This window comes from Saimiri boliviensis, chromosome 11 (genome assembly GCF_048565385.1).
Source record: "Saimiri boliviensis isolate mSaiBol1 chromosome 11, mSaiBol1.pri, whole genome shotgun sequence".
NCBI classification, from domain to species: Eukaryota; Metazoa; Chordata; class Mammalia; order Primates; family Cebidae; genus Saimiri; species Saimiri boliviensis.
The window spans coordinates 17,082,652-17,106,226 of NC_133459.1; the positions used below are offsets into that span (position 1 = coordinate 17,082,652).

The 23,575-nt window shown below is 55.2% G+C and overlaps 1 protein-coding gene across 2 annotated transcripts in view; it reads left to right on the forward strand.

Annotated features, from left to right (window-relative positions):
- The first annotated feature begins 3,477 nt into the window (after positions 1-3,477).
- Positions 3,478-23,575, forward strand: part of PAX7 (paired box 7) — a 110,104-nt gene continuing 90,006 nt past the window's right edge. Inside the window, exons 1-4 of one of the 2 annotated variants that reach the window (XM_003934949.3) lie at positions 3,478-3,705; positions 6,301-6,536; positions 7,145-7,274; positions 8,229-8,363. In XM_003934949.3, coding sequence (XP_003934998.2) covers positions 3,621-3,705; positions 6,301-6,536; positions 7,145-7,274; positions 8,229-8,363 — 586 coding nt within the window. In that variant the 5' untranslated portion in view covers positions 3,478-3,620. The remainder of the gene's footprint in view (positions 3,706-6,300; positions 6,537-7,144; positions 7,275-8,228; positions 8,364-23,575) is intronic. The other variant, XM_074380163.1, reaches the window with a different exon arrangement.

Genomic DNA, 23,575 nt, shown 5'->3' on the forward strand with positions numbered 1-23,575 from the left:
ACAAGACAGACGGTCCCAGAGAAAAGCCGCTGGGGTGAAGCCAGAAAGGCAAGGAGGAAAAGGGAAAGACCGAAAGAACAAAACAGATGGAGGAGGCCACAAGATAGACTGAGGGGGACGGAGGGGCAGACGGGAAAAGTGTGAGTGAGAGAGAAAGAGAGAGAAAGAGGTGAACGAGGGTGAGGACAGAGAGGGACAGAAAGAGGGATCAAGGGCTAAAGGGAAACTTTCTGGAACGAGTCCAGCCCAGCTCATACAATCAGAAGCCCCTCACAGCCTCCCAGCAGCAACTGAAGGTCTTGGGACTTGATGAAGTCTGCATGGGAGTGACTTTTTTTAGGGGGTACGCAAAGGGAAACAAGAGGAGGGGAAGCTGCTCTCCCCAACCCCCAGCCACAGTGCCCAGGTGAACCCTCCTTTCCCCTGTTGGATGTGAAATCGCCATTTCACCCTGCCACACTCCTTAATTGTTGCAAAAATCATTTGTGAAATTGGTCTCCAACAGGCAAGAACGGCCCGGCTCATTCCAGTAGACAACCCCCCCCCCCACACACACAACCCTTCCCCCTGCAGGGGCCCACGGAATCCCCAGCTGCAGAAATGCTGGGGGCGTCACAGTTGGACCCGCCTGTGAGTCTTTTGCGGGGAGGGTGAGGGACCACACTGTGGACGAGGTGGCCCCAGTGCAGGACTCCTGAGGCTCTGAGGGTCCCTGGCTGCAGAGGTGTCCAGCTGTTCACTCCCCACTTGCCTCAAAATGCTTTGATAGCACCAGCCAGGAGAGACAGAGCCTCCCACCCTAGGCACGCCCAGGAGGTCTTTTCTCACTCCGGAATTGACCTAAACACACACTCACACATTCCTGACCCATGCTTAGAGCCATACCAAGGCAGCATGGAGGTGACCTCAAAGCAGAAACACAGACATGGACCCTCACTTAGAAACACAGACTTACTCCAAACAGACCTACACACAAAACCCACCTGCATCTTAACACACACACCCAGGCACAGGCCTATCCTCACACACAAGCACCCTGGCCTATTTCACAAACACATGGAAAAAGTGCCTGGAAATCTTCCAGGCAAAGAGGACAACTAGCGATGAATGAATGGATGAATATGCAATAAACCGAATCTATATGCACGTGAGTTACGTGTGTGTGCATACGAGCATATCATACAAATACACACACACACACACACACACACACACACACACATATAAAGAATATATACCCACCTATGGAGGTCAAAGCAGGCCAGGTCCCCAGCAAGGCTGGCGATGTAAGGGGGTTGCCATCTTCCCTGGGCACACATGCTATGGCTTAAAGCTTGATCTCCCAATCTGTCCTGGGGAAGGGCCCCATAATTTGGGCCAGGCAAACCACCCTGGTGTCCCCCTTCCAATTCTAAAGCTACTTGGTATCTCCCCTTCTCAATCAGAGATAGTGTGAGTTTAACAAGTTTTTCAGCAGGGCCCCCATTCCCAGAAGTGCCCCCAAAAATCTGATGAGCCCCTTGTGTTAGGACAGTGGGGAGAGGAGGGAGATCGGTCACGGGCTGAGAGGGGCAAAGGTCACAGGTGAGGCGAAGGGGAGGGATGGGGACACCCTGGGGCCAGCCAGCGGCGAGCCCCCCAGGCTAAGACAAGGCTGATCCCACTGCCCTGCCCAGAGAGGGCGGGCAGGGGGCAAGTTTGAGGGCTGGGTTTATTTTATTGTATTTTGCTTCCAGCGTGGGGCCAGAGACACTCTTTCCCCCGGGAGACAAAGGGCCTGCAGTTGTGGCGTCCCGCCCCGCTGGGAGGGCGTTTCGCCCCCAGGACTCAGTGTCCGGTGGTGGAGGCTACTGGTCACCCTGGCTTCAGAGAGCAAAGAATTCTGAAACCTCTGATCACCCCACCCCAATTCCCGATCATTTAATTAGGATGTCCCCCCAAACCTACCAGAAAGGAGCTCGGAGTTGATGAGCTCAGAAGTCTTGACCGGCTCCCTCCCTCCCATCTCCCACCTTTTTGGACCTCCAGGTCCTCACACCAGCACCACGTCCCTGTAAACCCAACTATCTGCTGGAAAGGAGTTCTGGGCCCGGTCTGGGGGACGGAGGAGAAGAGCGGAGGCGGCTGGAGGTGTCTGCACGGGGTGGGGCTGGAGCGGGGGAAAGAGACCGGTCCCCAACATTTGGCAAACCCACTTTTCCAAGCCTCGGAACCAGATACGGTTACTGAGGGCTTCTCAGAGCGGCGGGGAGGGAGAGTGAGAACCGGACACTGGGGCTCTGACATTGTCACACAGAAAAAGTCAGAATTCCCCCCTTCAAGTCACCCCAGGCCGGTTCCCGGGGAGCCTCACTGGAGTAATTTCAGAGGGTGTAAGACGAGGGAGAGAACAAGAAATACAGCGGACTCTGCCCCTGGGAGGCCAGAGAAAAGGCGAGACTCCTGGGAGGCTCCGGGCCGGAGGCAGACATTCCCATAGAGCCGGGACGCCGAGAGCGGCCGTGGGCGACCTGGAGGCCAGGGACTCGGCGGATCCGGCCCATTCATCAAAGGAAGGCACTGGGACAAAGTTGGCCCCCTCCCCTTCTCCCCCAGGCCCCAGCTCGCCGGGATCGCCTCCCTCTGTTTTCACGGCGGTTCAAATTCTCCCCCAAAACGAGGTCGAGCCGGGGATTAGAAACGAGGGGAAAAAATATTCGTTGGCGATTTCTTTTCGTTATTGGTCCCCTGCTCCCTTGCGCCCTGGCCCCCTTCCTTCCTCATGAATAAAAGAAAAGTCCGAACCTATCAGATCGCGTTCACTGCCGCCGCCTCCTCCTCCTCCTCCTCCTCCTCCTCCCACCACCCCCCCCCCCCGTTCCTCGTACTTCGGTGAACACTTTTGCACAACTTACCCAGCTGATCACTCGCGCCCCCTCGCTTTTCCATTTCTCTTCCCCCAACCCCGTCACCCCAGGTCGCACCCTCCAGCCCCGAAACCCGAGAAGGCTCCTTCTCCCGTCCTTCCCCGGGTCTCCTAGGGGGCGGGAGTGTGAAAGCTGGTGCGCAGGGAGAAGCCAGTGTGGTCCGGAGAAAGAAGGCGTGGAGAAGAGGGAGGGAGTGAGAGCGAGAGAATAAATATATAAATAAATACGAGAACGAAATCCACTCCGCAGCCTCCCGGCTCGGAAACTTTGGCCCCGAGCGCGAGAGCGCGGCGCTCGGCACTCCGAGGCTGGTGGCCCCGATTCCGGCCGCGTCCCCCCGGCCCCCCTCCGCTGCCCGGCTTCGTCTCCTGGTTTTGCCGGGCCCTTCAGCCCGCACAACTTCTGGTAGAGCCCAGCCGGCAGAGGCGGACTTGGGGCTGGAGTGTTTGTTTGTTTGAACTTCCTTGTCGTCGCCACCTTCCCTCCCCCCAACCTCCGCCCCCCACCTCACCCCCCTCCCCAGCTTCTGGACGCGTTTGACTGCAGCCAGGGGTGGGGGGTGGGGGTAGGGAGTGTATGCAGAGGGGAGGGAGAAGAGGTTAAAAAAAAAAAGAAGACGAAGAAGACGGAAAGAAAGAGATCGCAGCAGGGGTGAAGGGAGCGGACGGGAAGCGATTTTTGCCGACTTTGGATTCGTCCCCGGCGTGCGCAAGAATGGCGGCCCTTCCCGGCACCGTACCGAGAATGATGCGGCCAGCTCCGGGGCAGAACTACCCCCGCACGGGATTCCCTTTGGAAGGTAAGAGCGCCCAGGCTGCCCTCGCTGAGACTCCGCCGCCCGAAACTCGGGGTCCTTGGAGAGGCTGCTGTCTCCAGAGGATGGTGGCGGCGCCGGCGGTAGCAGAGGAATCCCGTTCTCTTCTGGGTCCCAGTCCGGGCGCGGAACCCAGGAAGTTTCTGGGACTCGTTCTTGTCCGCTTCTGCGTGGGTTTCACTGACCGGCGGCCTCCGCTTCCCAGGTCGCGAGCTGCCGGCCTTTCCCAGCAGGGCCGAACTTCTGGTAGATTTGGACTCCTAGTAAATTTCAGGTCCTGGCGAATTTCAGCTCTTTCCACTATTTCCACGCACTTCTTCCCTGACAGTTTCTCTGCTCTCCGGGCTCGCTGGCTGCCGGCTTTCTACTCTTGTTTTGAACTATTTTTTCCACTCTCGGAATTGGTCTTCCAGTACCTTTTATTTAGAACCACCTACCATGGGTGATACTTTATGTACCTCAACTACCAAGGCTACCCCTTTCTGCCAAAGCCACATTCAATCACTCCTGCTTTTCCTTCTGGAAGCAAACTAATTGGAAATAATAATTAGTAACGATTTTCCCCCTAAAACTTTTTCCTTGGGCTTGCGCGCTCTGGAAATTTCCCCGGAGAGAACTTCCAAATGGCGAGGTTTAGAGAACCTCTAAACTGCGAGAGGGGCACGGCGATGTCCAAACGAGGGGAAGGAGTCGATTTTTTAACGCGTCCTTCCAAAACCTCCAGCGCCTGCCCGGGGAGAGCGGAGAGGAAGGGCTGCGGCGAACCGGGTGCCCAGCTGGAGAAAAGGCTGGGAGCGCACGGCAGAGACCCGCTCCTGTGTTTTTGTTCTGTTTTCTTTTTAAACTAATGGAAGGCCTCAACGTGTCACTGATCATTTGGCTTCTGGGGGTAGGTAGCCTAGGGTGTCACAGAGGAGTCGTTAGAAAATATGTGCGACTTCTTTTTTTTAATTACTCTTCTTGTAATCGTTAGAGTCCCTGGCGCGTGAGGAAGGGGAGAGAAGGCAGGGAGGGGGTGGGCAGGCTGGCAGCCTGCGATCCGGGAGGAGCTCCCCTGGGCACCGAGACGGCGCCGGGTCCCTGAATTAGACAGAGGCAAAGAGAGCCGCTCCGTGATCAAGTGCGCGCAGGCAGCCACGCAGGCGGGAGAGCGCGCAAACCCAGGGATTTGCAGGGCCACTCTCCTGTAGCGAATGCAAGTAAAACAGGCGGCTGAGGACGCGCGGCGGATTAGAACAATATTTGCCCAACATGACGCAGAATACTGAGGAGAGCCGAATGCCGGTCGCTAAAGAGGCTCTTGAATATAAAGTTGGGCGCTCAAGAGCTCTTGAGCGCTAATGGCATATCCCGCCACGGAGACCGAGTGACTCTGACTTTGCGACGCACGATTTCTGATTAAATCCGAGGGTGGCTTCAGACACCTACTTTTACAAAGAGAGGTGGGGGGACCGGGAGAGCGAGGGAGGGGGCGGTAGGAACGGCCCAGCAGCGGAGCCTCTTCTCGCCTCCTCCCTTTCAATTACAAGTCGGCTCCCTCCACTCCTGCGGCTGTGAAATCGTTCTAATCTTCCAGATCTCCGCAGCCGCTGAGTCCCCAAATTGGGGGGATCGAGGCCGGATTAGTGTGCTGGGTGTCTCCCCAACCTTCTGTGAGGAAATTGTGTAGACTTTGCATTAAGGCGAGCAGGGCGTTCTCCCCTCCCCAGCTCACACCAGGGAGATCTGTCTTCCCGGTTCCCTAAGTCACCCCCACCTGGAGACTGTGGCCCATCCGCCTACCAGCCTCACGGAGCCTGCAGGGACGGTGTATGGAGTTATGTGGCCAATTGAACTACTTTATTTAGGAGCTTTGAGGCAGTGGAGTGGGTGCTAAAATTGTCCCAAAACGAAATTAGGACTTCGAGGGTGGTTAGAAGCAAAGGGAGTCGCCCAAGGGACAGCCAGGTACCCTCAGAGGCAGCAGCCAACAGCATATGTCACCAGTCCCTCGGCTGTCTCAGCTATTTCCTGGGGCAGTTCCACTGCTCCAGCCAGAGCTGTAAATGTAGTAATCAAACAGCCCTTTCCAGCCCTCAACAAAATGGGATCATTCGTGACTATCAGCAGTGTGGAACTGACCAGATGAGCCACCATCACTCCAGGTATTGGCCTCTCCGAGACGCAGGCAGGCCTGCAGCCCAAGCTTCAGCCTGAGGGACAGAGGGTCATTGGTCCCAAGATCTCTAAGGCGCTGCCAGCCTTGTAGCTCTGCTGTCTCACCTGTCTCCCTCTGTTTCTTAGCAGCATTCAAATCCCCCAGCTGTGTCCTCACCCCTCATAGTGTGGCAGGAGTTGGAGGACACAGCATCTGGGCAGACCCTTGCAGCCGTGACTCCTCTATCTATCTCTGCAGATTTCCTAGATTTATGGCAGTTATTTCTCCAACTACCTACCGAAGCCCCAGCATGAGGACCACCAGGATCGCTGTCTGGGGCCTTGGGGCTCAAATGGACAAAACTGGAGTCGGGGAGTGCACTCAGTGTCTGCCCTCCATCCTCACCCTGGGCCTCTCTCCTGCATCTCTTCTCCCTTCTCCAGTGTCCACCCCGCTTGGCCAAGGTCGGGTCAATCAGCTGGGAGGGGTCTTCATCAACGGGCGGCCGCTGCCCAACCACATCCGCCACAAGATCGTGGAGATGGCCCACCATGGCATCCGGCCCTGCGTCATCTCCCGCCAGCTGCGTGTCTCCCACGGCTGCGTCTCCAAGATTCTCTGCCGCTACCAGGAGACCGGGTCCATCCGGCCTGGGGCCATCGGCGGCAGCAAGCCCAGAGTGAGTGTCTTTGCCACAGAGGCTGGCAGCTGGCCTCCCATGGTCGGGGGATCCTGATTGTGGCCTCTCTTACTACCTTGTGTCACCGTGGCACTAGGTTGTAGGAAAGTATAACGGGAGGGTGTCTCCTACTCCCAGATAGCCTCCCATTGTTTTCCTATGATTTGAATTTCTCAGGGATGGGGCTAAGTGAGGTCTAGGTTGTCCTAGACATTGAGGCCAATGAGCCATTCCTGGGCTGTCCCCACGTTTGCACATTTGCCTCAATCCTTGTCCAATCCCCATCACCTAACAAGACCAGAAAACATCTTCTCTCAGACTTCCCTGAGATAATGAGGGGGACCCTGGGGGTCCTAATTAGAGTTACTTATTGCCTATCCCTGTCTTACCCCCACCCCCTGCCACCCTGCCAGGCTCCCAGCTGCCTTCCTGGGAGCCAGGAACTGGTTTCTTGAAAGGATAAAGCCAATCTCTCGGAGGGTAGGGGGACACTTGGTAACCAGAACTACCAGCCTGGTTTGGGGCTCTTAAGAGGTGATATTAAAAGTATTTCCCTCCCCCCCCCACCCCATATTTCCACTCCTACTCTCCCACCTCCACCTCTGAAGCAGGTGGCGACTCCGGATGTGGAGAAAAAGATCGAGGAGTACAAGAGGGAAAACCCAGGCATGTTCAGCTGGGAGATCCGGGACCGGCTGCTGAAGGACGGGCACTGTGACCGAAGCACTGTGCCCTCAGGTGAGAAGGCAGCTGAGCCAGCAGACCTGGCCGGGAGTGTGGCTAGGGTTCTGATGTGGAGGGCTGGAGGTGGGAGAGAGAGAAGGGGAGGTGATGGTTGACAGGGAACTTACTGAGAAGTTGGGAGGAAGGGAGATCAGAAAGGCAAAGAGAGTTAAGACAGAGGAGTAAATCAAAACAGAATGTAATAAGCTGGAAAGAAAAGAAGAGGGAAAGAAAAAAGTTAAGAAAGAGGGGAGAGAAGGAAGAGTGAAAGGGAGGAGGAAGAAAGGTAGGCGGGCAGGCAGGAATGGGCAAAAAGTTAACCTAGAAAGTTGGATGATAAGAGCCCCCCTGGCGCTTTCCTGGAGAAGTGGCTTTAATAGATGGGTCTGTCCTAAGAGAGTGGATGCCCACTGGCTTCCCTGAACCGGTGTTCAGAGTCATCATTTCTGGTCTGTCGCCACAACCAGCCATTTGGGTCCCAAATTTGGAGATCCCAAACCATACTGCCTGTGAGAGAGAAAGTGACTTGGGGTGTGTGTGTGTGCGTGTGTGTGTGCATTCTGGCATGCAGGGCCAGGATGCACACCTAAGTGTGGGGGTGGCAGCAGGGGCTGGAGAGTCTGGTGGCAGCAGGGGCTGGAGAGTCTGGTGGCAGCAGGGGCTGGGAGGTGCTGGGATCTCTCAGGGGTGTGAGTGGAAGTGCACCTAGGGCAGGTGATAGTGTAAGGCACAATTGCGTGCAAGCATCTGCATAGGAATGCACAGTCTAACCACCCTGTGAGTGCCCCGTCTGTGAGCCCGGCTTCCCCAAGTGAGTGCCGGTTATGGATTGCCTGTGTGTGGAGGAGGGATGAATGGATATCTGTAAGGAAGCAGGGGGCTTCCTGACTTTCTCCCAGGGGCCCAGGCCACCGCTCGCTCCTCTGCCCCAACAACTTATACTCGCTCTTTTGCCTTTGAATTTCTGAGGTTTAGTGAGCTCGATTAGCCGCGTGCTCAGAATCAAGTTCGGGAAGAAAGAGGAGGAGGATGAAGCAGAGAAGAAGGAGGACGACGGCGAGAAGAAGGCCAAACACAGCATCGACGGCATCTTGGGCGATAAAGGTAGGGGATTCCGGAGCTGCGAAGCCCCAGCCCGGGTTTTCCCACACTCAGGTGTGCGGGCCGGAGGTTCGCTCGCGCCGCCGGCGCAGGAGACTAGAACTCCAGCGGGAGAACTCTCAGGGCTGCGAGGCAGCCGGGAACCGCTCAGGCTTTGCCGGCAGCGCCCCTTCGGTGCGCACCCGGATGCGGGCTGGATCCGGAGCCCGCGCCTTCTTTGCGCAACAGAGACGGGGCGCGGACTGCTCGTGCGTCCCGGGAGAGCCCGGCTGCGGGGCCAGGCGCAGTGCGCCGCGAACCGTGCCACCGCCGTGCGCGCCGGATCTACCCTAGTACTGCGGGAAGTGTGTCCTCCCGGGCTGGTGTTTTGGCTGCTACTCCCGGCGTTGATCAATTATTTATAGGAAACTTGGGCACGGAAGCAGGGGGAGGGGGTGCGGGGGGTGGGAATCGAGGAAGGAGGAGCCGGCCCGAGGCTCCCTAAATGAATTTGTTAACCAGACCCGCACACGCTCTCTAAACGGTCCCTTGAAACCCCGCCTGACAGTTGACTGACCGCTGCAATCAATAAAAATTAGCCAGAGCCGCCGCCTGACTCTGAGCCCCGCGTTGCCAGGGCGGACTGGGGGACAGAGGGTGCCTTCACTTTGGCGTGCGCCGGCGGGGCCGGGAGTGGAGGCCAAGTTCCCAGCTGCCCAGGGTCGGAGGATCCCACTGGGGGTGAGATTGAGGCTGCACAAACCCTCTCCCCATTCTTAGCGCGGCTTCCGCGGGCAGGCTGGAGTCTGAGCCCAGCGCCACGCTTTATCTCTGGATCAGCTAAGGAAGGCATTTAGTTATCTAGCGCCCGCAAGCCCGGGGAAGAGGATTGTGCTTTTGTTTCTTGACGCGAGGAAGTTTCGAGAGAAGGAAGGGAAAGTTCCTCCTCACTACCCTCTCCCGTTCCTCATCGCCCTCTTAGTTCTCCTCCTAGTTCTCTTTGAGACTTGGTAAGTGCACGTTAAGGGGCGACCGGGAGAGAAATAGAAATGGAAGACCCAGAGTCACAAAGACTGACAGTTAAAAGAAAAGGCCCCAAACACTCGCGCGGGGTGGGGGCAAGCTGAGGCAATCGGAAGGACAGTGGCCGTGGGACCCCGCAGATCCATGGCTTTGGAAAAAGTGGCGAGTGCTCCAGAACCTGAAAGCTTACCAAGAGCCTGTGTGGTTCCAGTCTCCTCCCTCCAGAGGTTTCTCCCGGCACCCCTCTCCTCGCGTCCCAAGCACTCCCAGCCCAGGTCTCTCTCCAGTTCTCAGAAGACCCTCCCAACCTTGAAGATGAACTTCACAGACAAAGCCGGCCTAAGACAACTCCTATCTTCGCCCAGCCCCCACAGGCCTGGCCCGAGGAGGATGGATCGGGGGCCGGGCGGTCCCTTGTGAGAGCGGCCCGGAGCGAAGGGAAGGGGGGCGGGCTATTGACACGCAGGGCCCCTAGTGCTGCCGCTGTCCCGCCCGGGACAAAAGGGCGAAGGAAGAAAGGGACCAAGCGAGCTGTACCCGGCGCCCCGCTGTGCCGGGCCTGCTGCTGGGCCTCGGGTCTGCAGTGGGAGGCAGCCCGGCACCGCCAAGTGGTCAGAGGCCTGGCGGGTCTACCCAGAGCCCTGGGACACCTGCTGAGGGACCCAGCCCTTATTTCAGTTCCTATTGGAAGGAGACTAGACGGACTTTTTGTGGGCTGAGAAGGGGGAGGGGTACACAGAACTTGAATAATCTTTCCTGAACAAATAATCTCTGCTGCACAAAAGACAGCTCTTTTGAGAGTTATCCCAGGGAGAAGGAGACGAGTTTAGTTTTCTTTGGAGAAACTTTAGGTGTGTTTGCACACAGGGAGTGTATCCAGTTCAATTTGTGAGGAAGCACAAATAGGTAAATTTCCTCTGAGAAAAAAGGGAAGGGAAGGGAAGGAACAGGATGGAAAGATGGTGCAGTTTGGAGGATTCCTTTGCTCATCACACCAGCTAACAAGCCACTTCGCTGGAGAGAGGTTTTCCCTGCAGCAGAACCAGGAAGCACCGTGTCTCCAAAGGTTTAAAGAGAAACCCGTGCCAGATGGGGCAGGCTGAGTTCACAGGTGCTGAGTCTAGAGGAGCTGAAGAAATGAAATGATCTCAGGCAGTGAGCCTGGTGTCCAGGAAGTCCTGCAGTCTTTGCGTGGCGGTGGGTGCGCTGGGTGCGGTGATTGTGCACTGGACGGCAGTGTAAGCTTAAGCATCTGTTGGTGTGACTGTTCACCCACGGGCCTTTGGATCTGAATGCTGGGGCGTTTAGATGAGTGTGAATGAACAATATGATGGTGCAGATGAGAGAGGGCTATCTAGCCATCTGTGAGCAAATTGTATCCGTTTCCTATTTGAGTTCCTGGGCAGGTCAGCAGGCCCTCCTGTGAACTCCTCATCTCTCTCCCAGGCCCCAGACATCAGTTTCACGGCCAAGTTAAAGGTGACAAGACCTTCCAACCTCCATCCGAGTCTTCCAGGTAGGGAGAGGAAGAGATGCCCCATGGGCAGAGAAGGGGGAGTTGTGCACACCCACAACTTTGTTTTGGCTTCTTGCTCTTAAAAAAAATGCTTTCTCTGGGGGAGTTGCCCCTCTCATGGCAGGGAGCCACCAAAGAAGGGGTTTAAGAGCTCTCCTCTTTAAGCACTAAAGAGAGATCCCTCCCTGAGTCCGTTTTTTCCTGTCGTCCGCTTGGCATTTAATAATGTTAAGACTTATTAGAGCTGGTAATGAAAACTGGGACTGCTGAATAGAAAACTGTGTTGGAGAGGGGTGTAATAGCTTCCAGGCATGGTAAGAAACTATTTATCCGCAATCAGTTCTCACTCTCAGAGTTTGAAGCACAAACGTTAAGTTGAAGGGTTTTAAAGCAGATTAAATTGAGCTTTTATTTCTGTGCACTTTCATCTCTGAACAGCTCACTCCTGCTCCCCTTGGGCTGATATTCATGAGGCTGTTCGTTTTTTTTTTTTTTTTTTTTTTCTCTTATCCTTGTTAAGACTGACTTATTAGGATTGTTGGTTATGAGCATTCTCAGACCGCTACCGATAGGTGCCTGCTCCAGCCAAGCTCAGCTCACCTGCAGAGGGAAGTGGACAGTTCCTTGCCTCCATGCATGTAGACTCTCTCCTCTTCACCCCTTTCTCCAAGGATCAGGGGAGAGACAGACCAGGGACCCAACAGGGAAGGGATCTGAGGAGGGAAGAGAAAGGAAAAGATTTTCACAGAATCTGAGCTCAGAGAGATTCTTGTGGGGAATAGGATAGGGGTTTGCAATGGGTCAAACCATTCCTCAGTGGGAGCTGAGGGAGTATCAGGAAATAAGCAATAATAGAAACAACAATAATAGCAGTGACAATAAGAACACAAAAGCCCCACGCATCTGACAGTGCACCAGTTTAAGCCAAAGCTGACCAACGGGACCAGGAGCTCCACTTTGGTCTCGAAGATAGAAAGACCAAGGAGGTTACAATTAATATGAAATACAGGGGAAAGTTACAAAATCAGAAAAAAAAAGAAGTAGTAGTAGTGGAAGCAGCCTCTTTCTCTGGGTGGGTGGGGGGGAATCCTAGAGGTGTTGAAGTCCAGCTGGAGAATTCGCAGACTTCCTGGGTGTGAAAGATGGTCTGAGCTGGGGAGAGGGTTGGCGAGGAGGGTGTGGGAGGCAGATGTGTTTCTCTTTGCATTTTTCCTTTATTTTTAAGGCAGGGAACTTTTTAAGGCAGGTGTGGAGTGGGAAATGACGGGGAAGGATCGGAAAGGAGGGGAGAAGCCCGGAGTGTCGGTTTTAGACACTTGTAAAAGGAGGTGGGAAACAATTTAATTTGGCAGCGGCGATAGCTGCTAATGCGGTTTTCGGTCGTTTGCTACACTGGAGGAAGCTGTTTTGATTGTGTGTACAAGGACCTGCCAAATTTAATTAGGCTCCGGGGGAGCGAGTGAATAGGGGAAGGGGGGCATGGCTCCCCTCAGCCCACACCATTTTTTCGGCTTCACACCTGGAAGGGACATTGTTTATGGGATCTTCGAGAACGGAGAAGGGGCGGGGGCGGAGAGGGACAGGAGCCTCGGAAAAGGGGGCGAGGGAGGGGACGAAGATAGTCCATTTATCACGAAACAATCTGCATTGATTTAAACCAACAAGTTCCCTCCTCTGTAAATGTGTGTTTAGAGAAAGGTAATTGACACTCCACCAAATCAAAGGATTACCCCGGGTTGGCAATCTAATCAAACAGAGTCCAGGCGGGATTTGAAGCTGTTCAGAGTGGGATCAGCTTCGCATAATGGGGGCTCGGAGGAAGATGGGAGGGTGTCAGGCAATTCCCGGCTTTAGGCAGCGCTAGGCGGAGGATATCCAGTGCGACCAGGGGGAGAGAGGGAGGGGGCGCGGGAGGGGCTCACCCGGCCGGCGGCTGGAGGGGGATGGGGCGAGCGGAGAGGGGCTTGCGGAGCCGGGAACCTCCTGGAGGAGGGGGCTCCCGGCGAGGGGCCGAGCCCACACTGGGCTGACAAGGCTCCCCTCTTCTTCCCTCCATCCTCCCAAGCGAAGAAAAGAGAGAGGGAGGCGGGAGCGGAGACTAACGAGGAACAACAATGAGGAGATAACTATTACAAAGGCAAACACTGGCGCTCGCGCGCTCGCAGCCCCAGAACCCGCGGTAAATAAACAAAGTCTGCAAACTGTTTGCCAGATAAACTCGTGCCTAAATCGAGTGTGACGGGCAAGGAGAGAAGAGACAGAAGGAGATAAGGTTGGAGGGGGAATGAACGAGCATAATCTAATAGAAGACATTTAGAAAACAAACTTTAAACAAGGGAGAACAGGCGAGCGGAGGGCAATTATCCGCCCCAGAGAGCGGGGGAAGCCGTCGGAGGGCTGGGAAGGGGTGGAAGCAGGGGGAGGGGGGGACTGGGAGCCGCGGAAAAGCTGAGTGTTGAGGAGCGCCTTTGGGACTCCGTGGGGAACCAAGAGGGGCTCCCCAGGGCGCGCAGGAAAGGGGGCTCGATTCCCGGATTGCGGTTCCCGCGCTCAGCCGGTCTGGGAACGCTGGCACGTCTAAACCGGGCAGGGTCCCCTGCTGCGAGGGCGTGAGGGTTTTGTGTTCCCCTCGGGGCACGCACCGCCACACACCGGCTGTTTCCAGGCGTTTGTACCTAAAAGACTAGTGTGCACGGCGCAGCGGTTAAAGGAATTAGATATTTACCAGTTTGAAATAAGCCTGGCTAAGAAGAAGAGAGAAGAGAGAGAGACATTGAAAAGATGAGGCTGGGGGAAGACTTCAAACGAATTCATCATTTGGAATGGTGGAGGGGAGATTTACCAGACAGTATTGGAAAGTTATTTAGATATTAATAACACATTTTCCTGAGGCGCGACCACGGCAGCCATCTGCGCTACTCTCGGAGCTATTTGGCTGGGTAAAATATGGGCGTCTCAAATGTTGGGAAGAGATAACGCAATCAGGCTAACCCTGGTCCTAAGACTGCATCGCAGCGTTAAACCCGGATTAACCTCCCCCCAACTCCCGCGGCCCCCTCCCCTTTCACAGCTTTCCAAATTTTCAGTGGAATTTACATGGAAGGATTTAAAAGCACATATAACAGTAGCCTTAAAGCAGTAAGGTGATTATTTGGGCTTTTTTTTTAAGAATGTCTTTTTGAAAATGATCGTTGTTACACATTACATTATATATAAATAATATTATATAAAAACATATTTTTATATAAGAAACGAGGGCTGAGCAAATGAGATTTATTTCCAGGTTACCTCTTTGGAGTTTCTATTTGCCATCATTTTATCATCAACAAAGTTGATGAGGCTTCTTTTTGTACTGCGGGTCAAGAGCGCCTAAGGATATAAACATGTAATGTACAAGGTCCTGGCCGTGGCCCTGGAAGCTCATAGTCTAAGACTAGACACAACTCACACCCCAGAAAAGACAATGCCTGGGTCCTGCACGGAGGAGAGACCCCCAAATGAAGGTTCTCCAGAGGCTCTTCGGCCTTGAAGGCCATGACTAAGGTGGGGGGGGGGGCACATTCCAGAAATTCCAGAAAAATAGCTCTTCTCTCACTCTCCTTGCAGACTAAAGAGGTAATTAGGAAACTCAGGATGAGGGTCAGAGGCGCTTGGAAGATTGGGATGCCCCCTCGGTTTCTGCCATCCCGGCCTTCCTTCTTCTTTTCCCCTTCCCCCAACTCTGGCTGAAAGAGGAAAAGGTGGAAATGGGGTCAGCGCTTTCTGACCTGCTCTGGAGCAATTGGCCCCGGCTGGGGTGGGCAGGCGGAGGGAGGGAACTCGCCTTCCCAAATCGAATCAAGGCAGAACGGTGACCTAAGGGGGAAACTTCGCCATTACTAGATAGATCTCTCCAAAACTTCAAACGAAGTGGGGTGGGGGCGAGGTGAGGCAGGGAAGGAGTCCGGAGAGAGCTCAGGGGGAACTACGAGCTTGTGAATGGGGAGGGGCCTGGAGAAGGAAGAGACGGGGTCGAGGGCAAAGGGGAGGCGTGGGCCAAAGGAAGGGGTGTGGGGTAGGGGATGGAAGGGAGGGGGTCGGCTGCACTTGGAACTTCAACCCCCTGGGAGAGGAAAAGCGTCTGCGGGTCGCTGTAGCCTCGGGAGGGGTGAGGGGAAGTTGTGTGCGCCTCAAGTCCAGCTCCGAAGAGGCCCCGAGGGCGTTCCAGGGCGCCTTGGACACGCGTGCCTGGCCCCCGGTTTGGCAGCCGAGCGGAGCCAGGGTAGATTGTGAGGGGTACTGGGACCGCCGCGGGGCTCTGTGCGTCTGCTGCCGGCGAATTGTCCGATTTTCCCAGTCTGCGGGTCAGCGAATGGACCTTTCCACGGCTTAGTTGCCCTGGTCACGGAGATGCGATGGGCCTGAGCTCCGGTGGAGACGAAGGGAGGGGTCGGGGGAGACAGCAGAGACAGAGCCACGGAGGAGGAGAGAGCTAGAAAATTCAGAGTGAGAAAGGCTGAGCGCAGCTGAAGAGAACCGTGCGTACAGTTTGAGGACGCTGGACAATGCCGAGGGGCCGAGGGAGGCGCCGAGCACCAGGAAGAAAGACAAAGAGATGCAGAGTCCCCGAGAGGCTGGCCCTGGGACAGGCGGATCAGAAGAGCCAGCAGGACCCAGAGACAGCCGGCGGGAGAGCACTCCCGGAGAGGGCGAGCGCGCAGAGCCGGGCGGCGGCGAGGGGAAGGCGGGAGGCGGGAGAGCCGCGGCCGCCCTTTTGATCCTCCGCGGCTTCCCCTTATCAGAAGCGCTTTCGGTGACACTGGCACAAAGGCAGTTCATCATATTACAGCTCGTCCCAGCGGCTCGCTGCGATCCTGCCGCTTAATTAGAGGCGAGCGAGCTGGGCCGGCAGGGCGGGAGGGAGGCCGACCCCAGGCGGGGGCCGGGGCTCAGCGCTCCAAGCCGGGCTCTGGGCAGGGGCCAGCCCGCGTGCCCGGCGGTGTTGGGACTTGGAGCGAGGGGGAGGCGGGGAACCGTATTCAGAGCGTCGCAAAATTAACAGGCCGTCCCGGGCCGCACTGCCCGGAGAGTGCAGCTCGCCGCCTTCCACTTTAGCCGCCGCCCCTTCTAAGTTCGCGGCTTTGGGAAGGGACGGCGCTCGGGCCACTGTCCCCGCTTCCAGGCTGCGAACGCTGCAGACTGGAGGGCGAGTCAGGGGTAAACATACAACAGACACATACATGAGACACATCTGTTTATTTGTGGGCTTATTTTCTGTCTCCACTGCCCTCCCCCAGGGGGAGGTAACCCAGGGCGAGCTGAAGACTCAGTGCAGCTCTGGGTCCAGGTCGCACCCACCAGCCCCGCGCGGCTGTGTTCCATTCCCTCCTCGCGCCTCCTTGCTCGCCATCTGAACCCAGGTGTGGGAGGCCGGGGCGATCTGAGAGGGGCGAAGTGCATCACGGTCCTGGTCCAGGTACTAGTGTCTATCCTGCCCGCAACTCACTAGCGATGTCACCTTAGACAACCCACTCAATCTCTCTGGGCCTCAGTTTCCTTCCATGAAGAAAGAATTAGCTAAGACAAATGTTGTTATCCTTGTAGGGGATCCTGGATCCCTTTAAGAATAAGCTAAAACCGAAAAAATACTTTTTAAAACCTTGCCGTTTATATACTTACATACTTTCATACAGGCAGAATTTTTCATCTAGTGTAAAAGGATCTTTAGGCTCCTAGAGGCCACATCCCATTCAGAACCTCTCAACTGCTGCTTCCTGATGACTTCTGTATTCTCCAGGGAGCTTCTGATTCCAGGATGGGAAGCCCAAAATGAGGAGACCGGGAGGAGGGGCACTGAGTCCCTGCCCTTGGTCTGGTCCTTACTGCTTCCTCCCCTCTCCAAAAGAGTGGAGAGCATCTCCCCCACCCCATTTAGTTATTGGAAGGGTCCTTTCTGCAGCGTTTATGTGCTGAACTTCTGTCACCCAAAAGAGAAATTTTCCTCTGGGGTGTATGTGTGTGAATGTCTTTATTCATTCTGCAGAATTTTGTTGAGCAGCTATTAGGTGCTAGGCATGGTATCAAGTGCCTGGGACTCCTCAAAGGCACTTACACTCAAGAAGGTCCTTGCCCTCATGGAGTTCTGAGCCGGGCAGTGGAGACAGAAAATAAGCCCACAAATAAACAGATGTGTCTCATGTATGTGTCTGTTGTATGTTTACCTGGATACACGTGTCTCAAATATGTGTTGTGTGTTTACTTGGATCTCCTGTGGGCTTCCATCTTTGCAAGGCTGCCTTGTGTCTGGGTGTCTGTGAATGGTGGGGGAAGGTGGGGGGTGTGCACGCAAGACAGCAGAGTGTTTAGGGGGCTGGGGCTGAATTTGGCAGGCAGCATCCAAGCTGACCTCTGGAGTGGCCTGAGTCGTAGGCAGGCTGGGCCTGGCTTCGCCACAGGTTCGAGGGATAGGCGGAGGGAGGAGCGGCTGGGCTGCCGAGCCTCTTGCCTTCACTGCACTCTTTTTCTGACACTACGAAAAGACTGAAGATCAAAGTGGCCCCCCACTCCCCCGTCAGGACAGAAAAAGGGGTGGGGTGGCAGACACAATAAGTAGCTCGGAAACTACACCCTAAACTTTCCTGGGTCCTTTCTATGGGACCCAGACCCTACAGAACCCCAGCCGAGTGGGCGAGTGGGTGGCCAGTGCTGGGTTCCCTACAGTCCCAAGCCTCAGCGAGGGTGACAGGTGGAAAGGGACAGCCACAGCTTCGGGCTCTGATTCAGGCCGCGGTCTTTAGGTGGCTGGAGAAGGTGGAGAGAGAGCAACAATCAGAAGTTTTGTGAGGTGTGTGCGTTTGTGCAGTGTGTTCTGTAAACTTTTTCAGGGAGACCGTGGGTCTCGATCAAGCCTCCTGGTTTTCTGAAAACTTGTCTCAAAGTCTGCTCTGGCTTTACCTGGGCTGCAGACTTGGGAGTTGGAAGGGGTCAGAAGGAGTCCTAAAAAAGCTTCTGGCACGTCTTATTCCCAGTTGAAGCCTGCAGAAGTGCCTGCATCTTCCACGCTTTCTGGTAACCACAGACCTAACTCACGAAGCTGGTGTCTAAGCTGCCTGGCAAGGCGCTTTCCAGCCCTCGGTGATTCTCACCCTGAAGCTCTTCTTCCCGCCCGGATTTCTTGAGTTCGAATTCACCCTTCTGAGGGTCTAAAAATACAGTAGAAAGAGAAACTCCAATGGGGGGGTATAACCCATCCTCCATACTCTTCCTTCCCCCTGCCTGTAAATGCCAAAATTCAAAATGCCCACCCCTCCCACCTTTTCGATGGGTGAAGATTCTGAGTGATTGCAGAATCCCAGCATTTCTGGGATTTGTTGGAGGTCCTCGGAATGAACCCTAAGAAAAGAAGCCTTGGAACTTTCTTTAGTAAATGGGGCTGAACCTCCCCTCGTCCAGGGATCAAACTGGATTCTGGTTGGGACTTTTTCTCCGGTGGTCTGGTGGCCCATACAGGGGACATGGAGAGGTTCACCCAGAGCTGCGTGTTACAAGCGATTACTGCTGTAAATGGCCCCCTTTGCGTCTACCCCTCTCCCCAAAGACCCGTTCTTTTCCGTCTCGGAGGTACCTGAGCCTCAGTTTCCCTATCTGATTAGTGAGGCTAAGAGCCGCTCCTGGCCTCCGCAGGCAGCAGGAAATTAGGGCCGGGAAGGCGGTTTGGAAACTGGTCCGCGGGTGCAGGCGGGGAGAGGGTAGGAGGCGCCAGGAGTTCGTCCTCCTCCCGGGGCCGCCCCCTCCCCGCCGCCCCCTCGGCGCAGTCCCCGCTCGCGCCTCAATGGCCACTTTAGAAATACAAACAACTTTAGAAATAAAGTAACCAAACCCCCGAAAGGGGCTTTGAAGGGGCGAATGCCTGGTGGCGCTTTACTATGGTGTGGGCCAGGCCCCGGCCTAATCCCGCTTTCATTTCCACCGACGGCCGCGGGGGAAGCGCTCCCGGCCTCCCGGCCCCTCAGGAGGCTGATTAGGCCACAAAGAGCCCCCATTATCCCGAGAAGAAAACCGGGGGGCGGCGCGGGGCGGCGCGGCGCGGGGGGAGCGGCCCGCCCGCGCCCGGGCTATTGACTTAGTGGATGAAGTCAAGAGCGGGCACGCTGGGAGCCCGGGGGTGGCGGGGGGCGGAGGGCTGGGGCCGGGGCGGGGATCGGGAGGTGCGGTGGGGGGAGGGCCGGGGCCGGGTGCGGGGGAGGGGCGGGGGACGGAACAAAACCCGGCTCACAAAACCCACAACAAAACCGAGCGCCGGGCGAGGGGAAGCCGGGCCCTGGTGGAGGGGCTCGTCTGCTGAGCTTGGCTGGGTCAGCTGCCCGCGCCGGTCAGCGGAGGGGAAGGTGTCAGAGGACCCGGGCCCCGCTGCCCCTGCCGCCTGGGCTGGGTTGCTTACTTGGGACGGGGTGGTGGAGGAAAGGAGAAAGTTGCGTCCGTTGGACAATCTGTCGCTAAGTGCTACGTGGCTTGGGCACCCGGTTCTCTCTTCCTCCTCTGTGACCTTGAGGAGCTGGGTGCAGAGGTCTCCAAAAGTCACCCCGCTGTGGCGACCTGAGAATCTGTGATCACAGCTTTAGAGGTTGCTGAACTGGGGGCCGGGCAGACGGGAAGGAGGCAGGGGACTGAAGGAGAAAGAGGATTCTGAAAGAGCTGGGTACCTTTGGTGAAGCATTCTGAGCGCCTAGGTGTCCTCTTCTGAGAAATGGGTCCATAGGCAACCTCAAGGTAGGCTAGGAAGCCTAAACGGCAGAATTACAGGAAGTACGGGGCCAATGGCAGGCTGGAGAAATGTCAGCCCGATCCTCTCCTGCCCCTCACTTCCTCCAACGCTTGTTTCAATCACTCCCCTGTGACATGAGAAATAATAGTGGCCTTGAAAGAAATGGGCTGTAAATCCATATGTGATCACCAAATGCGGGCGGGGGTGCGCTGGGGGCAGGTGCTCAGCCAGGGGCAAATAAATAGTATCCCACCTGATGGACAGTTCTAGAAGGAGAAATACCCTGTGCTGTGGGCAGCTCCTCACTCGGCAGAAGGCCAAGAGAAGAACGTAGAAACACAGAGACAGTTCCTGGAGCCCAACAGACACTGCTCTGTGTGCGGAGGGACTTCCCTACCCTTATGCCTCCTGTCCCCACAGACGGAGGCTGCGCAGCCTTCACAGACAGGGTAGGGAGGTGGGGGTGAGTGCTCTGGATTGAGGAGGTGGTGAAAACATCCTCCAGTATAAGGGAGGCAAGTGAGAGTATTGACACAGGCTCCCACCTGACTTGCCCCCCTCCCCCCCATCACCTCCCCTCCCCAACCAGAGTGTTTTCCCCACCCCCAGCCATCTTCCAGAAACAAGATTGTCCTGACTCCAATCATTTGAATTCTTTGAAAAGTGAAGGCCACTTTACTCTTCATCCTTCACTCTACTACTTTTTTTTTTTAAACCTGGGTCTTGCTCTGTCACCCAGTCTGGAATGCAGTGGTGTGATCAAGGCTCAGTGTAGTCTCAACCTCCCACCTCTCAGATTCTCCTGCCTCTGCCTCCCGAGTAGCTGGGACTACAGGCACATGCCAACACACCCAGCTAGTTTTTGTATCTTTTTGTAGAATCAGGATTTTGCCATGTTGCCCAGGCTAGTCTGGAACTCTCGGGCTCAAGAGATCCTCCCACCTTGGCCTTCCAAAGTGCTGGGATTATAGGCATGAGCCACCATGCCCAGCCATTCCACTGCTATTTATCAAGGCCCTAGGTTGTGTGGGCTGTGCTGGGGAGGATACCCCCACCCCCAGTCCAGACTCATCAAAAGCTAAGTTAAAGAGTTAGGACTTTTTCCAAGGGCAGCAGGTAGCTGCCTTGGAGGATATTTCAGTAGGGGAGTGATGGACTCACCGAGCAGAGACTGTACCAGAAAGTAGAGATACTAGATAGGAGGTCAAGGCTGTGGGAAAGGAACAGAGAGGTACAGAGGGGCTGGAGAGCAAAGGATTCAAAAAGAGAGGGTTAGGAGAGGGCTGCCCCAGCTGGAGACAGAAGAGGAGGAAAGTATCCCATTCCCAGACTCCCCCACTGATGCCCAGGGGTCCTGAGCCCATGACTGGCTGCTAGGTTCTTTCAAGGGAACTTGGAATTCTTCCGCAGGCTGAGATTACAAAGGGTAGAGTGAGACTCAAACAGGTCTTAGAGGTCACCCGGCCATTTTTACAGATGGGAAAGCTAAGATCCAGAGGGAGCGACATGAATGAGGCCAAAGGAAGGAAAGGCCACTGGTCCCAGGGCAGTTGTGTGCGGGTACAGGAGCATAATAAACTGGTAAAGGCCTTGCCCTCAGGAATACGGACAACCACAGGAAATGTGGCCTTTCCCCAGCCTGGCACTTCATCACCCTTTGTGTTTTATGTGACACATGCTTTAAAGTTCTGATTCACGGAGGGGGAGACTGAGGCACAGCGAGTTGATTACCCAAAGGAAGTAAGGGGAGGAGGGCGCCCTCCTAACAGGCTCTGCAGGACCCTGATGCCTTTGCCCTAAGAGGCCCGAAGGGCAGCAATCCAGCTCCCCTTCTTACCCCATCTGGACAATTGCAGCCCCCAGCCCCCTTCCCGGTTCCTCTTAACTCCCAGATTTTCAGGTCCAGGGGAGACTGTGGTTCAAGCCAGTGCCACTCCCCACCACCCCACTGCCACCCACACTCCCAGCACCCAGAAGCACCTACTGGGATCTTCAGCCCTGCTAGAGACCACAAACCTGGCCCGCTGAAGAGTTTGTCCGTTTACCGTCTTGGCAACAGTCCTTTCAACAGCAAGGGAAAATAAAACCCAGAGGAAAAAGAGTCACAGATTGTGGTTAGGGTTGGAATTCAGATCCTCATGGGAATGGCCCCATGCAGAGGCCTTAGCCTGAGCACTAACTGTTGTGTCATTCTGGAAGAGCCACTTCGTGTCTCTGGCCCCTGGTCCTTTTGTCTGAACAATGGCAAGGCAGGATCCGCCTGGTGGTTTTCGAACTGTATTCCATGGGGACGGGATTCTCAGCCTCAGGGGCGATCCTCTGGGCATGTGTGCCGTGGAGGGGAAGCAGTAAAAAGCCAGCCCTGTTCCCCTTGGAGAGAGGAAACTCCAGGGAGGCAGAACTTTGTTTTGGGAAGAGCAAGGACCGCTTCCCATCCAAGGCTGCTCTAGAGGAGGGTGAGGGGAAGAAGCTCTGTATGCTCTTGGAATCGGAACCCTCAGACTCTGGTTATTGGTCTTTGGAGATAAGGTGATAACTGCTTCTCTGGTGACAAATGATTATCCTCCTCTTCTAGTCCTCTGATTAGGGAACTTTCCCTCCTGGCTGGGAGGTCTCTTTGGAAGAAGGGCAGGGCTGGTCCAGAGACACTGATGTCTGCCTCTTCAGTCCCTGCCCCGCCTGGCTTGCTGTGTGACCAGGAAGCAGTTACACTCTGTGCTTCATTTTGGGGCCTGGTGGGGCAGCTGGTTGCAATGCCATCCTTGGATGGTGCAGGAAGGAGAATTTAAGGCAGCTTGTGGGGGGTGGAGGAGCAGGAGGGCAGAGGGCTGTGCCCCGGTGTCACCCAGGTGCTTCTGCAAGACACACACACCCGGGCACTTTCTTGATTTGGGACATCTGAGCACCGTGGCCTTGGAGGAATCTGTCCAGGTCATTCTGACAGCCTCCCCAGCAAGAGCCACTGGTCTTGTGCAACGCCTTTTTTTATGGATAGGGATACTGAAGCCCAGAGAGGGGAAGGGATTTGATACCTGTTGTACAGCAAAGAGAGAGGAGTCAGAAGAGAGACCCAGTCCCAGACTGTCAAGTCAGACACCATGAAGGGAACATTCTTCCCTTCATGTTGCTGGGTCCCTCAGCTTTTGTTATGGTCACCTGTCCCTACTAAGGGTCCCATCTGCTGGGGCACCATGCTGGGAACAGTGGGGCTGGCAGGGCAAGACTTCTGCTCTGTCATGCTGTCCCCAACTCCTGCTTGTGCCACGGATGATCTCCTAGACACCCACTGTCATCTCAGCTCTGGGCTCTGAGCCCTTATATCCACAGGTAGCTTCAGTACATGGAAACCCCCTGGACTTGGAATCAGTAAGGCCCAGATTCCTCCCCAGTGCTGCCCCCACCATGTCCCCTGAGCTGTGGCTTCCCCTGTCTCAGCCTTAGTTTTCTCATCCAGGCAATGGGAACAAATGAATTAAAACACAGAAAAGCTATGTGGCACGTAGGTAGTACCTGTTTAAAATGAGCTAAAAGACCCGAAAGTGATTTGTGTGAAAGAGACAATCCCTTAAGGTCTATATGCTGGGAATTTCCTAAGTCAAAAGCACATTGCTTCATCGGTGGCTCTAAAATGTGTATGCATAAGTTTTTATAGGTTTTTGAAAGATTTATGGTAAAAGTAACATGGACTCGTAAAATTTCACATCATAAAAAACTATATAAAATACAAATTTTATATACTTCTCTATCCCAGGTTTTATATCCCTTCTCTATCCCTAGCAACAGCTTTGTTGAGTCAGGATATAGCTGTCTAGATTTATACGGTGATAACTAGATCTATCTCTGTATCTGGGTAGACCTATCCATCTGTCTATTTAGATACAGATATATATTTAAAGGAAAGTGCCGTCACATCAGCTTAACTTGGGGGCAATAGAGGCTTCAAGGGGTGACTAT